Here is a 22,821-nt window from a genome sequence, read left to right on the forward strand (position 1 = left end):
CTTTCCCGGTTTTACTAATGAACTTTGCGATTCCTTTGCCAATTTGTTAAAGGATGTATGTCATGATCTTGAGATCGAATCTCATCTTCGGCCGCTTGAAGCGTAGCTCTTAAATCTTAGCTCCTAAATCAATGACAACTAATAATGCAAGATTAGACATCAAGTCTAACGGACTTTTGGAATCCATGTTCAACAAAACACACCTTGATGTAAAATTTGCCCGCTAGCAAAAAAATGCCCCGAAAGCAGGAGCGAAGATTGGAAGTATCACGAATCTATTTATAAAAAAAGAAAATATGAACGAAGAATAATTGATGTTGAAAGCAAAGTTTTGTCCGCGTGTCTTTGCGCGAACTTGTCGAGCTGGCCCATAGATTTTTTTATCTTCGGTGTTCCGGTGCCTTCGATTTTTTAATAATTCATGAATCTGGTCTGACATCTTGTATAACCCTTATATTGATTGCAACGTTTCATTTTTGCATTTGTTTTTGTTTTCCCCGGTTTCACTAATGCATTTCTCGAATCCTTTGCCAATCTGTTAAGTGATTTCTGTCATGATCTTGAGAGCGAATATCATCTTCGGCCGCTGGAAGCTTAGCTCTTAAATTTTAGCTCCTAAATCAATGGCTACTGATGAGAATGCAAGATTAGACATCAAGTCTAACGGACTTTTGGAATCCATGTTCAACAAAACACACCTTGATGTAAAATTTGCCCGCTAGCAAAAAAATGCCCCGAAAGCAGGAGCGAAGATTGGAAGTATCACGAATCTATTTATAAAAAAAGAAAATATGAACGAAGAATAATTGATGTTGAAAGCAAAGTTTTGTCCGCGTGTCTTTGCGCGAACTTGTCGAGCTGGCCCATAGATTTTTTTATCTTCGGTGTTCCGGTGCCTTCGATTTTTTAATAATTCATGAATCTGGTCTGACATCTTGTATACCCCTTATATTGATTGCAACGTTTCATTTTTGCATTTGTTTTTGTTTTCCCCGGTTTCACTAATGCATTTCTCGAATCCTTTGCCAATCTGTTAAGTGATTTCTGTCATGATCTTGAGAGCGAATATCATCTTCGGCCGCTGGAAGCTTAGCTCTTAAATTTTAGCTCCTAAATCAATGGCTACTGATGAGAATGCAAGATTAGACATCAAGTCTAACGGACTTTCGGAATCCAGGTTCAACAAAACACACCTTGATGTAAAATTTGCCCGCTAGCAAAAAAATGCCCCGAAAGCAGGAGCGAAGATTGGAAGTATCACGAATCTATTTATAAAAAAAGAAAATATGAACGAAGAATAATTGATGTTGAAAGCAAAGTTTTGTCCGCGTGTCTTTGCGCGAACTTGTCGAGCTGGCCCATAGATTTTTTTATCTTCGGTGTTCCGGTGCCTTCGATTTTTTAATAATTCATGAATCTGGTCTGACATCTTGTATACCCCTTATATTGATTGCAACGTTTCATTTTTGCATTTGTTTTTGTTTTCCCCGGTTTCACTAATGCATTTCTCGAATCCTTTGCCAATCTGTTAAGTGATTTCTGTCATGATCTTGAGAGCGAATATCATCTTCGGCCGCTGGAAGCTTAGCTCTTAAATTTTAGCTCCTAAATCAATGGCTACTGATGAGAATGCAAGATTAGACATCAAGTCTAACGGACTTTCGGAATCCAGGTTCAACAAAACATACTTTGATGTGAAATTTGCCCGCTATCAAAAAATGCCCCGAAAGCAGTAGCGAAGACTACATGTATCACGAATCTATAAAAAAAGAAAAAATGAAGGATGAATAATTGATGTTGAAAGCAATGTTTTGTTTTTTTTTGGTAAAAATTTCCGTTTGCTGTCATATGCCACAGTATTAATAGCATTGAACAGGGAACTGGCTGCCAAAATTTTTGTTATGGCCTAAAAACATTACATTTTTAATGGACCTCGTTTCTCTGCCTTTCCTGGGCTTTGGCTGCTGCTATTGACTTTACAGGTTATTTGCTAAAAGGCAATAATAATTAGATAATTAAAAACGTTTTCGCGATAACTAGCATCATCAGGTAAGCAAGTTTTAACAGCTTAAAGTTGGATGTTTACAACTAAAATGATATAAACTTTTCATGTGAGTTTGCCACGATTCCATATATACAAAATTTGAAATTTAAATTGTACGAATTTTTTCTCGCAATTTGTTTCCTGTTTTACATAGATAGATTTTCTAAAAAAATTGGAAAGTTGGATTTGTTACAGCTGATTGATGTGACAAGAAAGTTAAAGATTGAACTATACAGTTGAATTTAAGTTTAATCAGTGTTGCACAGTTAGTTATAGCTACAATGAATTCTTTATTCTTTCGAAGAAAGATAGCTCTCAATTAATGGGATGTAATATTTGATTTTAAAAGTGGGTTAGTTACCCCCTTTTCAAAGGTTGACAAATTTTTTGAGTGCGCGGATCTGAAAGTTAGAGCTCTATGGAAATTATCAATGTAGAAAGCAACATCTTTTTTTCATCATCGTTGTTCTGGTGCCTTCGATTTTTTAAAAATTCAGGAATCTGGTCTTCTGACATCTTATTTACCACTTATTCTTATTGCAGTGTTTCATTTTGGCATTTATTTGTTATCTTTCCCGGTTTTACTAATGAACTTTGCGATTCCTTTGCCAATTTGTTAAAGGATGTATGTCATGATCTTGAGATCGAATCTCATCTTCGGCCGCTTGAAGCGTAGCTCTTAAATCTTAGCTCCTAAATCAATGACAACTAATAATGCAAGATTAGACATCAAGTCTAACGGACTTTTGGAATCCATGTTCAACAAAACACACCTTGATGCAAAATTTGCCCGCTAGCAAAAAAATGCCCCGAAAGCAGGAGCGAAGATTAGAAGTATCACGAATCTATTTAAAAAAAAGAAAATATGAACGAAGAATAATTGATGTTGAAAGGAAAGTTTTGTCCGCGTGTCTTTGCGCGAACTTGTCGAGCTGGCCCATAGATTTTAAAAGCGCTGGAACAGCTGGCATGGAAACTCTCTGCACGAAAAGGGGACAGCTCTTCTGACAGCATCTCATATCTAGGGACAAAAATCAGTTTCGCTGTCCTGCTGCATCCTCTGTATTCGAGGCTCCAGGACACTTAGTTAGGCGCATGAAGTTTCATGCTTCAACGAGAGCTGTTGATGGTGATGGGAGGCGATTACTTTGACTCATCTATGTTTGCCATTAGTTCTTTGTTTTCGATAGTTGTCAATCTTGTTTCGCGTTGTTCTCAACTGATATATGCGTGTAGGTTTTTCATTCTTTTGATAGTGTAATTGTTTGATGTTTTCTAACAGTCAACAATGTTGCAAAAAATACATATATCTGTTAAATTATTTTTGTGCTATCGACGCAAACATTTTCGGAATAACTATTAATTGCAGGTACAACTACTCGTTGGCGCGTTCAGTTAAACCCACTTAGGGACCATATACGTAGAATTTTCCGAAAAAGAAAACTTGCACTAAAGAACTAGGTAGTGTTAGCCGATTAAACTTATAATTAGTTAGTGTTAAGTATTATATGAAAATGGAAAGTCTCAAAACACTGAACCGCCACAGAAAACGTCTCCAACGTAAGTTGGTTAAGTTTTATTAGGTGCTGGTGTTTTTTTTGCAAGAGGACTTATAGAAGATTGGAATGAGTGTAACTGTTAGAGAGGCATCTGAACAGAAAACGTTTTTTTTTTCAGGTATTCGAGTTAAAGTTTATATCTGAAAAACTTCACAAAAATTAAGCAAATGCGGTACTTTTTTCTTTGGAGTCCATGTATTCCAAAACTAATCAATGCTTTTATGACGTTGTCAATCGTGTTCTTGAAGTGGATTTCAATTTAGGTTGTTCAATTAGATAAAAGAGGGCGTTTGCTGCTTCTCACAATTTTTTAAACGAGAATACGGTTAATAATCTGAATAACATGAAAATGGTTAATAATCAGAAAATGGCTTATAATCTGTATAATCGCACATCACTTGAATTAAGTTAGCCAGAACGGGAAAAAAATCATTATAGAAATATTTGAACTGTGCAAAGAGATGGCTTCAAACCAGGCAAATTAAAATATTTCTTTATATGAGCAAAAAGCCACAAAGCTCTTAAACGAGAATGTTTTAGAAAATGGAAGTACAAATGTCCCTCAGTTTATCAAGAGAAGGCCGTTTTTTTGGCCTTTGCTCCATTTTTCGTGAAGAACGTTGACATTGATTACTGGCAGAATCGGGGTTGGTTTCAATTTCGATTGTTTATATTGTTAAAAAAACAGGAGGAAAAACACGCAATTAAAAGGAGAACACTATCGAAACTTGAGCTCGATATAAGTATTTTTTTGCCCGCCTTGTTTTGCGTCCTCTTTGTTTATTTGTGGAGTGCATATGGAATCTATTTGCTGCTATTGGGGCTAGACGAAGATCCTGATATCAGTTGTCTGGTGAAATTGTTGCTTCAGGTATTGGTTGCGGCGATTGCCATAAACTTCATTCGTCAGGAGTCACGACTTTTGTGCCACACCCCCCCCCCCCCCGTAAGCTTCCTGTGGTGGCTGTCCCCCAAGTTTTCTTGGGCAGTTTGCCTGTGAAGACAATTGTCTCAAGTCAGTCCCCAAAGCGCGTTTTTCATTCACAAGTCGGAAAAGGGAAAATAAAAAGGTACCAAAAAAGTGAAATTTTTCCTTGGGCTTTTGCAATTTATACCGCAGCGATTATGGTTTCACGATAGACTTGAATCGAGTTAAATGAACGAACGCCTAGCGAAATTTGATTGAAATTAGAAACCTATATTTATTCACTGTTTTTGCGCGTCCAGCTATTGTTTAACATGAACAACACACTTAGTTCTGTGCAAGGTCATCAGCTTGATACAACAGAAAAGATCCAGGTTTTGAATCCGTCGAGTTCAGTTATAGCGAAAACCAAGATATCCACGAGGAGTATTTTGTTCATAAGAACAATGAAATATGGATTTCTTATCACGATAATAACATATACAAAGCAAAAGTTATTGGCTACGAAAACAATCGAGAGTCCATTATGTGAATTGGAATAGCAAATATGACACCACTTTTTGACTCTTATTCAGTTTGGATTTATCTGCAATTGGTAGAAAAACTCAAGCTGCGTACAGTTATGACCGATGAGGAAGACCACTTGATCCAAAATGCTTTTGAAAATCCCAAGCAATTTAAGAGATTTGAGTCTTGTAGTGGTTTAACACAAGATTTAGCGAGGCCTAATCTAGGTGACAACAATCATGCAGATAAATTTTTTTTATCAGATGCGGAGAAGAAATCTGATGAAAAATTTCTCCACTTAAAAACACAAATTACAGCGTGCGGCATGAGAACGAAGTGCTCTGGGAAAATAGATGGAATGAATACTCTTTACTCTTTGCACACGCAGTTGCAATTTTTACAGATTGCCCACGCGAAAAATTGGTAAACAGTATGCAGAGATGCTAAATTGCAAAGTTGAGGTGTTCCTAAAATCAAATATTCCATCAGAGCGACTTCTGGTTTTTTCGGCTCTCGTACTCTACGAGACAACAAGGTGAGACACTCCAAAGATGTAAAAATAACAGTTGAAAGTAGATTGAAAGAGTGGTCGTTTGAAAAATTTCTATTTCTTGTTCAATATTATAAGAGATGCACTCAATTCTCGAGCAAAGATGTTAGAACTCAAAAGAGCGAACCTAAGGAGAAACTCCGAGAATTCGCTAAGATGGTTCAAGAAGGAAACATCAAAAATGCAACAAGGTCCCTTGCAGATAAAAACACATCGAATGCTCTTAAGCCGTCAGATTTAATAGACGGAAGAACGGTGACCGAAATTCTGCAAGAAAAGCACCCGAAAGCCTCACCATTATTGGAGGAAACATTCAACATATCAGAACTTCCTCCCTTAGAAAAACTGAATATAACAAGTAGTACAGTTGAAAAACAAGCCCGGAAACTTTTTGGTAGTTCAGGACCCTCGGATCAGACGTCAACTACTGGTTTCACGCGTTAGTTAGGTTTGGAATCGAAAGCTCCAGATTGAGAGACTTAAGTTCTCAGATTGGTCATGGAGGGATCGAGTCGTGGACTTTGAGAGTTTTCTGAGAAAAAGTTTATGGTCTGGTCTTTCTCCAATGGTTTTGGTCTGTTGCTGCTTGATACAAAAAATGCATTCAGTTCTATAAACAGAAATTCCGCACTACTAAACGCCTGAACCCTTTGGTCCAGAGCTTCCACTTTTCTGTACAATAGTTACCAGGAAAGCGCTAATCTTGTGCTGAGCAATACTGACGTCTTTATCCGCAGCGAAGAAGGGACAACTCAAGGCGACCGTCTTTCAATGCTGTTTTTTGGTGTTGCTCTTTTGCCTTCAATTAAAAAAATTGCAGAATCCGACGAAACAACTTTTTTTGCAGATCACGCCGGGGCGGAAAGAGGAGAAAATATTCAGAGGCTTGCCAGGAAAAACATATCGCTTTTACTCCGTTAATTTTCGGTGTTGAGGGTATGATGGCCAGAGAGAGCAAATGTTATCTCAGAAGACGGGCGGACAGACTCTCTTCTAAATGGGACAAACCATACAGCACTATCATGAACTGGGTCAAACTGAGATGAATGTTGCAATCTTAAGGGCCTCAAATCTGTGCATAAAAGGATGTCGATCTAAATGGAGATTGTTTCGCTATGAAGATGGAGCTTTTATACCTTAAAAATTAATTTTGATGTTCCAGTTGTAATCGGATAAAAATATCAAATGTTTATTGCCAAACTCGAGAGGGCAGCGTACCTGTAGGCTAAATGTCTACTGACATCGATTCAAAAATCTTTTTCTATGTCAACCAATCAGTAGAGACAAAAAATTTCATCGCCAATTATTAGCGCTCTGATTTTTTTGTCACGCAATGAGTGGGGGGCTTCAAAGGAAAAGCAAATTGACGATGGTGCTTGCTCGAGCAACCTTATAGGGGATCAATTTGAAAAGATCATCAACCGAAAAAGAATTGAGGATTAGGTATTCCAAACCCAGTGGTAAAAGCGAATGAGCAATTTGAAATGTCGAAGAAAACATCTTTCCTGATTTCGGATTCTATTTTGAATGGTACGACATTGGACGTCGACACACACAAAACTCACGTTCGCAGCAGCAAACAAAGTTTTCAGCTTGAAACAAAGTACCAGCAGAGTATTACATATAAGGGCTTGTTAGAACTAACATGCACTTAAGAGAGGAAAAGAATGGAGCGGAATTTGAAAACGGGAAACTCTTGTTGGTTAACAGCAAGTGTCAGAGAGAGAGAGAGACAATTTTGTTTTGTCGAAGAACGAATTCTAGAGGATGTGCTGGAAAGCTGTGCTGACGGAAAGAGGAGAAAATACCCAGAGGCTTGCCAGGAAAAACATTGCTTTTACTCCCTTAGTTTTCAGTGTTGACGGTATGATGGCCAGAGAGAGCAAATGTTTTCTCAGAAGACGAGTGGACAGACTCGCTTCTAAATGGGACAAACCATACAGCACTTGTAATCTTAAAGGCCTCAAATCTGTGCATAAGAGGAAGTAGATCTAAATGGAGATCGTTTCGCTATGAAGGTGGAGCTTTTATACCTTGAAAAATAATTTTGACGTTCCAGTTGTAATCGGATAAAAGTTATCAAATATTTGTTGCCAAACTCGAGAGGGCAGCGTACCTGTAGACTAAATGTCTACTGACATGGATTCAAAAATCTTTTTATGTGTCACCTAATCAGTAAAGACAACAAATTTTAACGCCAATTTTTAGCGCTCTGATCAACCGAAAAACAACAGTATGTATCCAGAAGAAAGCCCTCTAGCTATCTCAATGCCTCCAATCACAAGTTTTCGTTCCAAGTGGGGAGAACAAAAGCATATTGTAATAGAGGCCTTTTTCTTGTTTTGAAGAAAAGAAAGAAACGGACTGCTGATTTTAGATTAATTAAACCGCTAATCTGTTGTGTTGATGACTAAAATCATGATAACGAAGTTAATTGTCAGTTGATTTTTTCCAATTTTTTGAATCTTGGTAATTTCTTGTGCGCTTGAAACAAAAATTAAGATCTATTATCTTTTTAAGCGAAACAACAGAACTGTCATTCGAAAGCCATTTGTTTGATATTTCCATATGTGCTTGAAACACAGCTTAAGATCTTTCATTTCACAGGAAAATGGACTACCCAATCCGCCATACCCTCTTCCAACAGCAGCAGCACAAGGAGGCGAAGCAGCTCCGCCTTATCCTTCTCAGCCAGGCTCCTCTCCATCCTCAGACCCAGAAGTTGCTGGCTTCGAAGTGGTTAACTTCAGCACTGCAACGGGAGGAGTAACTGTGGGGTCTGCTGGATTTTCTCCCTTTGCTTATCCATCTGTGGAACCCTCTGCTCCACCGCCGCCGCAAGGACAACCTGGGTACTATCCAAATCCAGGTTAATTTCTGTTTGGTGTTATGGTTTTTGACCCATTTTTCAAGTTTGATTGTTTTTGTTCCCTTATTTCAAAGAAACTGAATTAATGCGGAGCCAGATTTTAGCAGTTTATTTTCTAAAATTTTATTTGACTAAATTACTAGGAGTTGAATATTTGTACAAAAAAATTAAGAAAAAAGTTAAAAAATAATTTTGTACAAAAAGTGTCAAGCAAGCATATCAGCAAAAGATTTTATCAACTCCTTGATAATTTTTTTCAACATTTTACGAAAATATAATTATTCTGAAGTATGAGTACCGAGTGACAAATTTCTACACATCGAAAAGTTGAGGAATCTTTAATTTCAAAATTCCATTCAATTTTTTGTTGAAACTTAATAGTGGGAACAGATTGCGCTTCAATTTCAACAGCAAAATCAATTTGAAAATGATAGATTCTTCAAAATGCTAATTGAAATCTCGCTCCTTGAAAATTTGAGCTCTATCGATTTTAAAATTGAACCCACTGTTGTTTTTTCTATTGATGAATAGGTTTTCGAAAACAGTCTACTGTAAATTATTTCCATTTTGCTAATGAAAATGGCCTGTTTGAAGTATCACTAAAATATGTTTATTGTTCCAACCCACTTTAGTGGCGAGCAACTATACACTCAAATTGGTTTTTTGTTCAGTCAATTTTAACCGATCGATCGATTTATTCATCGTAGAGGGTTGTGATTAGTATCATTAGAAAGCCACTCCATTTTAGAATATATAATTAAAAAAGGTTTTTTTAATTTCGCTTTTTTCCACGGAGTTATCGAGGTTTAAAGCCTTGTGAACATTTGACTTTTTCGTTGTTTTTGTTCACGTTTTCCATGTTTTTACGCATTTCTTGCCATTTTTCCTGAGAAATGTTAAAATTGATAGCGAGTGTTGTTGATTTTGCCTTTGAAGAAAGAAAAGCGTTGATGAACTGTTTCCCCCATTTTTTGGCTAAAAATTTGCGAGTTTTTTCAAATGCAGACTTTTTCGGACATCAAAAATGGCGCGAAATAAGCTCTTTAGTCTACTTTGTTTATATTTCACGGTTTAACACACCTAAAAACTGCTGACACATTATTTGTTAACTCCAAATGAGGATTGTTTTAGTTACGTTTCCGTGGAGAGTCTTTTTGAGGTAAAATTTTGCCCGTTTTTTTCTAATTTACTCGATAAATATCCAAAATGCATCATTTATTTTGGATATATCGACTTTTTGTCCAATTATTCATATCCATAATATTCAGAAAAATTAACGTGTTTCTAATTGACGAACATCAAAGCAAGGCTAACTCTGGTCTAATCGTTGTATTTCAAAGTCCAAAAATAATTCTGATTACAATCAGTCCTTATCTTTTTTTTAAATATTTTCCCTTTTTTATATTAATTACAGAAAAGAACAATTAAAATCAAGGCTTACTAATAACAGGTCCAATTGGTCTCCTAAGTTGTTTCAAGGAAACTCATATAGTTTTATGTCGAAAGCTTAAAATTACTTGTTTCCAAAATAAACAATGGATTATTGAGCTTTGCCACTTCTCTCTTTTTTTTGTCGATTTGTAACTCAAGGTCAGTAAAGGTAGGTCGCATCGTCTTTTTCATGGATTAAAATTTAAGTTTTTTTTACTTTTATAATTTGATTGGTTTTTCGGCTTTGAAACTACGAGTTTTTGCAAAAATTTTTGCACATTTTCCCACCAGTTTATTGTTCTTGTTTTTTCATTATTGACAGGTCAGCTATCATATTATCGCCGTTAAAAGAGAACGCGATTGAGCACATCAGTGAATTGAGTATTGTTTTTATCGGCTTCGACACCGTTTTCTGACAGAGTTACCTGGCTTTTTTAAATTTTTGTCTTTTACTTTCGTGGTCATATGAAAACTTCTGGATAATTGCAGGTCTTAGCGGCTTCCTATGGGTGAACATAGGAACCAATTACTGATTTCAATTGATGGCCAAAGTTTTTCATGATTTTGAAATCAAAAAAATTTTAGACGCATTTTTTGCACTTTGCACTTTGATGTTCTTTTTTGTCTACTTGTTATCTGAACTTGATTAATTACAGGTTCCATATCACATTATTAGTGTTGAACAAAAGCACAGCTGAACATATCTAATGTTTTTAGCTAATTGCTTATTGATTTAACGGCTTCGACACCAGTCATTCGCAAAAAACTTGTTTTTTTAAATTTCTGTCTGTATTTGTCGTTCTGTTTGTAGATTTATGATATATTATGAATAATTGTAGATCTGAATGTCTTTCTTTGAATGAATAAATGAACCTATTTAATGATTTCAGTTGAAAGATAATGTTTTTATGACTTTAAAATTAATTGTAAATGTACGTTTTGAAATGCCCATTCTGTGCTTTTAACAGGGTCATGATCATGAACCTGTTTAAAGATTTTGAGTTGATATCAAATTGTTTTCATTATTTGAAATTGTTTGTTCAAAAGTATATTCGTGTTTTTTGACTTTGCCGTTTTTGTTCTTTTTTTTAATTGTTGCCGAGTCTAAGATTTGTGCCACGGTTTTTCTATTGAAGTGCAATGTAATATATTTAGTTTTTTGGTGCTATTATGACTTGGTGATTCATTATTTTTTCTTTTAGTTGTGAGCAATTTTTGCTCCATTTTTGCTCCAATTCATGCGCCATTTTCTTAACAATATTTGAACTTTTGATTGTTTTGTATCTCTTCTTCATTTGATAGACAATTAAGACAAAAATTAGGACGAGCGGTTGTGGAACACCATGTTCAAACGCACATCCCCGAGCTTCCTTGGTACACCAAAGAGTTGATTGTTCGAAATTTTCATTAGTTAAAACGTTAGTATGAGTATATAAGTATATGAGTTGTATGTAAGTATGAGTGACGAAATTCATTTCTGTTCTCACGGTTGTCCAAAATAAAGTCAAACTAAGTGTCAAAGTAATGTCAGTATTGTTCGCGAAACGCCTTAAAACTACAAAATGTACCATTTTTACTAATGTTATTTTTTACCCCCAATTCCCTAGCATAATCCACTTAGAAGAGCTAAATTAGCAATTGGCTTGCGATCTGTACATCCATGAGTATTTTTAATTGCTCTTGAAATTTTAAGGCATTTATTGAAAACGTGTGTCTTTTTTTGCTTGACCGTTTTTTCTAAAACATTCTTTCAATTTCTTTTCTCGAGTGACGTTTTCTCACTTGACTTCTTGATTTTTACGTATTCTAATTTGCTCTTATTCTGAAGTTAGTTCTGTTGCTAAAACAATAGCGATTGTAAGATAAGTTATTACAAGAACCTGATGATCGAGTGGTTAATGCTTCTGTCTATTACGTCGGAGGTCGGGAGTTCGATCACATCCTTGGTCGGAATATTTTGAACCCATGAAAAATTGTCTACAGCCCCCGTCTGTCGTTAGATAGAAATTGGTCCGTCATTTGTAAGCTTATATTTCATAGTTCTCAAAAGAAGTTAGTAGCAATTATATTAACCTGCGGTCTTTTTTGATGGTATTTTTTGCGTAACGATTTTTTCGTCTGACGCTTTTGACTTCTCGTGCTCAAAAACGGGATAAACAGGTAAAGTCGGGAGGACATTTAGTTTGCTTAGAGCCGTACGGCTCTTATAGTATCCAATTATGCGTTTTTCCCTGCCCTTTAAGGTTGACCTCTTGCCCCCCCTTCCACCGGTACTTCTCATTCCACCCTTAAACCCGCACACTCACTCCCACCACCCGCGCTAACCCCCTCGCCATCCTCCACCTCATGCGCACCGCATCCCCTCAAGCTAGCGTCCCTAAGCCGCTGCTAGCAACTGACTAAGCGAACCGCTCGCCAGTCGTTTGAGAGCATTTAGCCCGATGTTAGTCTGTTATGTTTGTTTCTCGTTTTCAGAAATTGACGGTTTTGCTATGGTGTTCGATAACATCAAGTACTTTAATTATAGCATCTAGTTTAAATATTAGCACTAAGTTGAAATTTTTGAAAAATAAAGCGGTTTCAGAAGTCATTTTTGCTATCTGAGTTAAACTTACGAAAAATTTTAAATACCTGGAGTTTTTGTCTTTGCAAAAATGTGCGCAGTTTTTTAAATGTGACATATTTCAAATAAAAATTGAAGCAGTGGTATTATCATTTTGCTCTAATTAAAGGTTAACGATTCTACGGCCTTTTTTCCGCTCAGCCCAAATCTCATTTTATACTTTTTCAAGCGGATTTTTTCATGAGCTTCAAGTATGAATTGCAATTTCAAATAATTTCAGCCATAGGTTTTTGTTGACGAGTAAGAGGGGATTTAGAATCTTATGAAAAATAATTGATGCAGGATTTATCTTCAGCCAATTGATCTGTTTCTAGAAACTTTGATGCAAAATTGATGCAAAGAAAGTGATTATTTTGTCTTGAATATTTTTGAAAAAAAAAAGCATTGGAATACGATTGAACATAGAACTGGGGTTGTGTCCTAAAAATAAATTTTTGAAAAAAATTATAAAGAATTTTTTGGCCTCATGCCGTTGCTTCGATTTTCCAGAAAATACTTCCAAATTTACTCTAACACTAATTGTTGGTACGCATTGCAACGCACAGACGCGAGCGAGTGTTTTATTGTATGCAGTTTCAGATGCGAACTGTCCACTCTTAGCAACTAAAATTAAGTATCAATTAATTTCCACGCGAGCATCGTGTTTAATTGCTCTCAAACGAATTTGCAGCAATTATATTAGTCTTGTCGGTCTTTTTTTTATGCGATTTTTGGCTTGACCGATTTTTCGTCTGACGCTTTTGACTTTTCGTCCTCAAAAACGGGATCAACAGGTAGATCCTGTTTTTATCAGCCGTAGAAGTCAAGGAACCACCTTTGGGTTTTAAAAATAGGTTACTGCGTAGTTTCTGGTGCTAATTTAATGGTTTAAACATTATACCATCACGAATTTTAGCATTTTTTTTGACAAAACGTGCAATTTTTCAAATTTTTTTGACATTTTTTCCCTATTCAGGTCTTCCCTGACCCAGGGGCCAGAAAACCTCCTATGGGGTTTGATAATAAGTTACTGAGAAAGTTTTTATAGTAATGGAATAGTTTTTCAACTTTTTAATGTCACAAATTTTAGCTATTTTTTGATAAAACTTGTTTTTTTTCAAGTTTTTTTTGAATTTTTTTGTCGTTCTTTAGATTTGTTCAGCCTTAAGAGCCAAGTAACCTCCTCTAGGGTTTGCAAATGGGTTCCTGAATATTTTTTAGATTAAATGGAATGCCTTGCAATTTTTTAACAGCACGAATTTTATAATATTTTTGATATTTTTTGCCATTTTTCCAATTTTTTTTATTATTTAGTCATTCAGATTTTTTGAGCCTCATGGGTCAACAAAGCCTCCGTTAGGGTTTGATAATAAGTTATTGTAAAATTTTTCTTGGTCATGGATTAATTTTCAATTTTTTAATATCAAGTTTTCGCAATTTTTTTAAAACTTGCAATTTTTTGAAGTTTTTTGAGATTTTTTTTTGTCATTTTTCAGGTTGCTCTAGCCTCAAGGGCCACGGAAGTTCCTCTAGGTTTTGTTAGTATGTTACTGCATAGTTTATAGGTGAAATGGAATGTTATTGGAGATTTTAATGTCACGAATTTGAACAATTTTTAAAAACATTTGCAATTTTTTCATGTTTTTTGAATTTTTTCCGGCAACAGAGGCCCTGGGACCTCCTCCAAGGTAATAAACCGCTGCATAGGTTCTAGAGCTAACGGGATTGTGATTGACAGTTTTTAGACTTTAGTTTGAGTAATATTTAAAAACTTTAAAACTTTTAGTTTTAAAGTAATAAAACTTGAACTTTTCAAATTTTTGGAAACTTTTTCATGTTCCAAGCGTATGGATCTTTATGAATCACTGAAACTATTTCAGGCTTAAAACAGGGATACTGGATAGTCTCTTGAGACAATGAAATGGTTCTTAAGATATTAATGTCTTGATTTTTAGCAAGATTTTTTTCAATATTGTCCTTTTCTGAGTTTAACGACCATTACTGGCCAGCGAAACTTTTCAAGTCTCGGAGATGGGTTACTTGACAGAACTTTCGAGACAAAAAATGGTTTTGAATTTTTTATTGCCGAGTTCAAAACTTTTTTATAATTTTGCCTTTTTCAGTTTTTTCTATATGATTTATTTATTAACATCTTAGAGAACTAGAAGTTGCACGGTCGGATCCAATCATAGACGATATTACTGTCTCCTTTTCTCTCTTTCGGTTGGGGTTCCTTTACTTCTCTTTCTCGTTCACGTTTTATCTCTCTCTCTCTCTCCCTCTCTTTTTGTTGATTCCGCACTTCAGCTGCTGTTATGTGGCGTAATGTCACCATCTCTGATCCTCATTATCAATGAGTTATAGTTGAAATGTTTTTTGTCATAAATGATCTAACAGGCACTTTTAAGAAGCCATTGTTAATTGCTCTCAAAAGCAATTTGTAGCAATTATATTAATGCTGTTTGTCTTTTATGCAATTTTTCGCTTGGCCGATTTTTCGTCTGACTCAGTTGACTTTCGTATTCAGAAACGGGAGGTAGCGCCCTGACGACACTAAACCGTGGCTAGCTGTTGACGAAGCCAACCGCTCGCCGGTCGTTTGAGAGCAATTTGCCCGACGTTAGTCGGTTAGGTTTTCTTATTGTGTGCTGTTTCAGATGCGAACTCTCCACTTTTAGCAACTAAATTTAAGTATCAAGTAATTTTCACAAGAAAGTGCATGCCTGCAGTGAGTTTAAGTGCATGCTATTTTGCACGAGTATCCAAATATTTTTTGCAGTGACAAAATTAAATTATCCTTATTTTGCGTGATTATCAAAAATCGAGTTTTTTGTTGCAGTTTTCAAAGAAAGATCTTTGTTAAATTAAAGGTTTGAATCTTGTCTCGGGAATTGTTGTTTGATGTATTTTCCTCTCTAAATAATCCGATTATTGTTTCAGCTGCGTTTCAAGCACCAACTTCGTATCTACCTGCTTTCAATAAAGTTTACCACGCAAACATTATCACAGAAGATCAAATTCTCGCATCATTCGAAGAATACGCGAAGAAGAAGAGCTGGTTCTTCAACAGACCCAAGAACCCGCGTCGTTTTGTCAACATCAAAAGCCACAACACAGATTTCAGACTGAGGTACAAGTTGAGCAGTTATATTGAGAACAGGTCTCTTGTCACTAGAACGGAGAAGGTGCACGGTCAACATCGACCTCATCAGCTGGCAAATGCACAACCTAACAGGTACAAACTATAAGTTTTTAATTGCTCTCAAACGAAGTTTGTAACAACTATATTAGTCCTGTCGGTCTTTTTTATGCGGTTTTTCGCTTGACCGATTTTTTTTCGGACGCTTTTGACTTCTCGTCCTCAAAAACGGGATAAGCAGGTAGCGCCTGGAGGGCATTAGGTGCTCTTAGAGCCTCTCAGCTCTGTTTGAGCTCAAAATGTTTTGGAGACTCATACTTATGGTGTGAAGGGCTGTTCTTAGAGGTTGAAGACCACTCCGCTTATTGCCCCCCCCCCCCCCCCCCGTGCGCTGTAACCCCCACCCAACGTTTGCCCCCCCCCCCCATCATCCCTTGGTGCACCCCCCCTCGTTTCTAGCTACTGACGAACAACTGCTCGCAAAAAACACTCAAATTTATACTATTTTGCTTTTTTTCAAGCTTTTTAATAGTCGCGAAGCGATAGCGGCTATTATTGGGGACATCGTGGTGATGTTTTTAATTCGTCGTCTCCATCGATGATTCTTACGACCTGACTTCTTGGAATTGACTTTTTCAATGACTTCAGTGACTTCTACTGCTTTGCAGTTAAAATTTGTGTGCGCGACGTCATTTCTGCTTTTAGGTCAATTGCGTGACTTACCTCACTAAAAAAATGACTTCTGAACTCACTTATGGATCTTTATGAAGATTTACTAAGTAAAGATCAATAGTGCGCATCTAAGTAGTGCCAAACTTATATGCCCTAATTCTTCAGTATTAGTCTTGAGTTTTTGATTTTGAATATCATTTTTGAAAAAACTTCTTTAGGGTTTTTTTCCTTATAGACCGCATGTGTCATAAAGTTGACAGCCCGAAGCTAACCTCAAAAGTTTCTTTAGTTGTTTCAATTCATGGAAGGCCACAAGCGTCCATCGCGACTATTTTCGGCAATTTGCCGGCTGTTTAAAAATTTTCCAGATTTTTTATTTTTATCATTCCTAGCTGTCAAGGAACCTCCTCTAGGTTTTAATAATAGGCTACTGCATAGTTTATAGTAATAGAATGGTTTCAACATTTTAACATCACCAATTTAAGCATTTTTTTGACAAAACGTGCAATTTAAAGTTTTTTTGACATTTTTCCAGTCATTCCAGATCCAGGGGCCAGCAAAGGTCCTAAGGGGTTTGATAATTAGTTACTGAAAAGTTTTTATTTGCCATGGAATAGTTTTCAACTTTTTAATATCACAAATTTTAGCAATTTTTTGATAAAACATGAATTTTTTTCTAATTTCTTTTGAAAATTTTTTTTCCAGGTTTCTCCAGCCTCAAGGATCAACTAACCTCCTCTGGGGTTTTACAATAGGTTACTGTATAGTTTTTAGATGTAATGTTTTTTAAGATTTTAAAATTTTAGCTTTTTTTCTACAAAACTTGCATTTTTTCAATTTAACATTTATTGTCATTATTCTGGTTTTTTCAGCCTCAGAGGTCAGAAAACCTCCGTTAGGGTTTGCTAATAACTTACTAAAAAAATTTTGGTGGCCATGGATAAGTTTTCAAGTTTTTATTATCGCAACTTTTAGCAATATTTTTTATAAAACTTGCAATTTTGAATTTTTTTGTCATTTTTTAGGTTTCTCCGGCCTCAAGAGCCATATAACCTCCTCTAGGGTTTGGTAATAGTTTCTAGATGTAATGGATTTTTTTTCATAGTTTTAATATTACAAATTTAAGCAATTTCTTTAAAAATATTCGCAATTTTAAGTTTTTTAATGTTTTTGAATTTTTTTCCGACACCAGGGTCCTAGGGACCTCCTCCAAGGTTTGATAATAAGCTGTTGCATATTTTCTAGAGTTAATGGAATGGTGATTAATATTTATATGTCTCCAGTTTTAGTATTTTTTGGATAAAATTTGATTTTTTAAAATTTTTTGGTAAATTATTATGTTCCAAGTTTATGGATCTTTATGTGCCAGTGAATCTATTTCAGGCTTAAAAAAAGGATACTGGATAGTCTCTTAAGACAGTGAAATGGTTTTGAAATTGTTAATATCTGAATTTTTTGCGAAATTTTTTTAAAATTTGCATTGTTTTTTGTCCTTTTCTGAGTTTAACGATCTTTACTGGCCAACGAAACTTTTTAGGGCTTGCAGATGGGTTATTTGACAAAACTCCAGAGACAAAATTTGGTTTTAAACAATTTTTTGACTGCGAAATCTGGAAACTTTTATTTTTGGCAATATTTTGCAATTTTTTAAAATATCAGTTTTTCTATTTGATTATTTACGAACAAGGCTAGAAAACTAAAAGAGTCGAATCAGGCTAAAGCTAGCCTCACTAAACCGTGGCTAGCTACTGAAGCAGCGAACCGCTCGCCAGTCGTTTGAGAGCAATTCGCTCGACGTTAGTCGGTTATGTTTTATTCCTTAGTTGCTCGGGAAAAAATCGGAAAACGTGTGAGGAATTCTCCCGTGTAAGGAAGTGGCATTCAATGTGTAGAACATTCCAGAATATTGAAGAAGAAAAATGAGGCTACTGCTCTTCTTCCAGACCTAAGGAAAATCTGATTTGTTGGTTTTTCAAGATTATATGTCTAAAAGGGCTTTTTTAAGTAATATTACATTGCCAATCTTGCACCGAACATCGCATGTAAAATTGGTATGAGAAGCTACAGTCAGTCCTCGTCTTGTTTATAACACTTCTTCTTGACCAATAGTGTTGGCTCATATCCCTATCCATTCCTTGGTCCTAACTGGTCATTTTGAACAATCACGATCGTTCGTCCCTTCTAACTGGGCAGAAGCTACTTAGGCAATAGAACTGGTGTGCGCGATCATTGTTGTGATTTAATTGGTGTGTGTTTCCAGTGACCTGTGGTACTATGATCTGCGACCAGACAAGGAGTGGTGGAAGGGATCACGTGACCGAGTCATCCAGCACACAGTTGATAAGTGTGACAGGTGTTTTGGACTGATGAAGAGGAAGTGCGACTCCTGTGACACGAGAGGAAAAGTGAAGTGTTTCCCTCACAAGACAATCGGAGGACCGTGTGAGAAGTGTGGGGGGTCTGAGATGGTTGTTTGCTCTCATTGCAATGGGTATGGATCTGTCAAATGTGAAAAGTGCGACGGGATTGGAGCTATAAGGTGTGTTCTCCCATAGCTTGCTGTTCAGAAAGATTAGCAATTTTTCAAATTCTTCCGATAATGCCAATAACGATATTTTAATCAAGCTGCTTGCTATTTATTCTCTTAATAGAAGGGTGATCTTGGCATTGAATACTATGTCGTTCTGTTTCAGACCCGTTAAGTAGCTTCTATAATCTCAAATGTTGTAAGCTCGTCTCTTTATTTTCTTATGCTCTCAAACGAAGTTTGTAGCAATTATATTAGACCCGTGGTCTTTTTAGTGCGATTTTTTTATTGACTGATTTTCCGTCTGACCCATTTGACTCTTCATCTTCAAAAAGGGGATAAGCAGGTAGCGCCCAGAGGGCATTAAGCTATCTTAGAGCCTTGTGGCTTACAAGTCTTTTAAGTATGTGGTTCAGCAATATTGTTTGAGACATATATATTCAATTAAGCTAAAGCTAGCCTCCCTAAACCGTAGCTAGCTACTGACGAAGCCAATGGCTAACCAGTTGTTTGAGAGCAATTCTCCCGGCGTGAGTTGGTTGTTTTAATGATTCTTGAAATGAATTAACGAATGTTCACTTCAGCATGCATAATTGTTGACGTAACATCAATATAATTGTAGAGCATTCTGGGTTATTAACCAGGTGATTCTGCTTTTTGAGTCAAAACTCCTTTGGAACCGGAATATAATTATTATATTTTACAGTTTATTAATAGCCGCGGTCAGCCTCTCAAACCGCTAATATTTAGGCGCTCTACTTTTTACAATTCAAAGAATTTGAATTGTATTGGTGCGCTGTCTTTTTTTAAGACCTGTTCATGCTTTTTTCTGTTTTTTCACGTCAAAGAGAAGTCAAATTAGAGTGGTGATTTTGGTCACATTGAAATGGTAAAGGGAGTGAAAAATCGAGTAGGTTTGAGACGAGAGTTTTTTCAAAATACCTTCAAAGTGGAGTGAGAAATAGGTAATTTGAACAATTTGGCGTTTGAGATGGATTTTTTTTCAGGTGCGTCAATTTGACTTATGTTTCAGAGTTTCCTATCCTTCGGTGTTTTTAAGACGGTACATATGTGTTCTAATTGTGCCTATTTGCTTTTACTTGAATTCATTAAAGGGCAGCTAAAACTTGTTATGAATTTACCACTATTTGTTGTAAAATATTAGTGAATTTTAGATTGTGCCCCCCTTTTTAAAGTATCTGCTGTTTTATCACTTAATCTCATCAATGACAGGTCTGATTGGATGCTACTGAGGCATAAAAGAACCTAATTATTTGCTCGAGTTAATAACTAGTTGTTTTCATGACTTTGACACTACTTTTCTCAAAAATTTTTAGTGAATTTTCGAGTTCTGCAAGTATTTATTGTACTTTGTTGTGCAAGTATTTATTGTGTCTTATGTTTTAATCTCATTGGGGACAAGTCTCTAATGCTGCTAATAGGCGCTAAGTTTATCGATTTAATCGTTTTTGGTCGAAGCTAGAGCTTTCTATGACTTTGAAACTAATTGTTTTCATAAATAATTATCGAATTTTTTTTCAACTTTGTTTTTCTTTTCAACTTTGTCGTCTTAACTCTTAGTCTCATTGTTGACAAGTCTCATTTTTTGATAAAAAGGCTTCGATTCAAGGAAGTCATTTCAGTTCATAGGTATTGCTTTTGTGACTTTTACGCTTGTTCGTTTTTAAAAATCCTAGTGATTTTTTTTAGTTTTGCTAGTATTTGTTGTACTCATTGCCGTCTTATCACTTAATCTCATTGATGACAAGTCTGAACGGTTGTCTTTGAGGAGTCAAATAATTGATGTTATTGTGTCCCTCAGTAGCTGTTGCGTTCTGTGATTTCAGCAAGTTTTATTGCGATTTTTGGTTATTTTAGTCTTTTAATCATTTAATATTATTATTTAGAAGACTCATAGACATTTAATGATAAGTTGCTATTGAGAAATAGAGTTCATAGCAGTCATTTTTTGATTCTGTTGATTCTGTCTTTCCAAAAAATGAAAGTTGAATTTTTAGTGTTGCTTGTTTTTGTTGTTCTTGTGTTGTTTTTTTGCTTTGCCTCATCGCTAACAGCTCTCATTTGCCTTCTAAAGCGGAGTAAATTATTGTCAGGTCATAAATTAATACAAATCTTTGAATTGTATTTCAGGACTTGTTTTTGAATTTGCTTTACCTTTTGATCACGTTTTTCGTTTTACATAAGTCACGACTGACTCACCTCTGACTTACCTCGCTCACCGTTTCAACTGAATGGTTTTTAAACCCATGCACTGAATGAATTACGCAAGATAGTGAATACAGTCAAGGTCAAAAGAGCAAAATCAAAAGAGACGGGATAAACCGATAAAGCCCGGTCATTAAGTCATTGAGAATTAGGTTATCAAAGTTCATTAGAGTGTTTGCTAGCTGACATTGGAATTGAGCTTATTAGCTTTCAGTTTAGAAGCTGAATTAATAAAAGTTTTAGAATCCAACCGAAACTTCACTCCGAATTAGAACACTTTTTGACACTAAAAAAATAGAACAAAATTTAGTCAATTTATCTCTTTTTTCTTTTTCTGTTTCAATCCCGATGTGCTTCAAGCGCGTCAAAGGCGGCTATTTTCCGGCAATATGCCGGCTATGTTATTTATCAGAGTGCTTGATCTAAATGCATTGTTCAGTGTTTTCCGAGAGCTGTATTTCCCCAACTTTTGTAGAGTAATTCATTCGGTGGTTGCCAAATTCGAAACCAAAGACGCCTTTCATTTTGAAGGGGACTCAGTCTCAGTCCCAGACAGCAAGCTAGAGAAAGTCAACGGAGGTGTCCCAATGTTCTCTGATGAAAATTACCCTCCAATTGCGCCCTTGCCCGCTTACCCAGAGTCGCCTGCTCTTAATGAAGCTGCGATGAGATTTCTGCGCGAGCATTATGAGAAGTTTGTGATGAGAAGTAGAGAGAGTACGCGTATTTTGAAGCAGAAACATTCGCTGTTGGCCATTCCTGTGACCACTGTCGACTTAGTCTATAAAGGGAAGCAGTACAAATTGTGGGTCTATGGCACTGAACGATCAATTCATTGCCCTGCCATGGAAAGCTGTTCTATTCTATGAGTTAAGAAAATTTACAAAATATATGCCAATTGAAGTTTGCCCTGCTATCATATCTAATCATTTAATGGAGGATTATACATTAGTTAGTGTAGAAAAAGTTGAAATGAGCGAACGTTTCAAAAATCACTTAACCGAGGTCAAATTTAAAACGTAATAAAAACCAAATGAGTTGGATCTAAAGCGTTATTAGTATACGCTAAGCAAGACGGTGATGGGTGGGGGGTGGGGGTGGGGTGGGGGGGGGGGGGGGGGAGACACCGCATATTTAAACATTGCACATTTTAATTTATTTTGCGTACAGTCTTCATTTTTATAAGGAACGTCATCTTATCTTAATGGTATGCGGGGAAATGCGGCTATTTGTCTCAATTAAAAAACCCTTAAATTCCCCCGTAGGTGTAACAATTGGGTTTTTTGGAGTGCTGCTGATTTTGTTGAAATTTAAAACTTTCGTTGCTTTCTCACTACAGAAACCAACAAGAAACGAAAACTCTTTAGTGTAACTTTATTTTAAACACAGCAAAAAATGTATTTTTTTACTTGGTTTCTCTTAATAGAGAGAACATACATGCAAGGTTCGCTTGAAGACTTGTGACAAGATGGCAAGAGAGTTAAGCAGGATACAGCTATAAGGTGAAAAAGAATAAATGTATTCAAGCATGCATCAAGATAAATTGACAGATCTTTTATGCATGAATAATGAATTGTAGGTACGTCTTTGTAAAATTATATAAAAAATGTGTAATGTCTAAACTTGCGCTACACCTCCTGTCTTGCTTAGCCTTAATAGCGTTAGCATTTGAAGGACCAGCTGTATTTAAATGCATGCTTCTGAGTTTTTTGAACGTTCGGTCATTCCGTCTTTATGATGAGAGTCTATAATAGCCACGATAATTGGAGA

General features: G+C 36.0%; 1 protein-coding gene across 1 annotated transcript in view; it reads left to right on the forward strand.

Annotated features, from left to right (window-relative positions):
• Positions 1 to 22,083, forward strand: part of LOC142336504 (protein SSUH2 homolog) — a 611,495-nt gene extending 589,412 nt beyond the window's left edge. Inside the window, exons 3-6 of the mRNA XM_075385391.1 lie at positions 8,193 to 8,454; positions 15,428 to 15,722; positions 18,559 to 18,837; positions 21,527 to 22,083. Coding sequence (XP_075241506.1) covers positions 8,193 to 8,454; positions 15,428 to 15,722; positions 18,559 to 18,837; positions 21,527 to 21,920 — 1,230 coding nt within the window. The 3' untranslated portion in view covers positions 21,921 to 22,083. The remainder of the gene's footprint in view (positions 1 to 8,192; positions 8,455 to 15,427; positions 15,723 to 18,558; positions 18,838 to 21,526) is intronic.
• Positions 22,084 to 22,821: the final 738 nt, after the last annotated feature.

The sequence above is a fragment of the Convolutriloba macropyga genome, chromosome 3, assembly GCF_964194025.1.
Source record: "Convolutriloba macropyga chromosome 3, txConMacr16.3, whole genome shotgun sequence".
Taxonomy (NCBI): Eukaryota; Metazoa; Xenacoelomorpha; order Acoela; family Convolutidae; genus Convolutriloba; species Convolutriloba macropyga.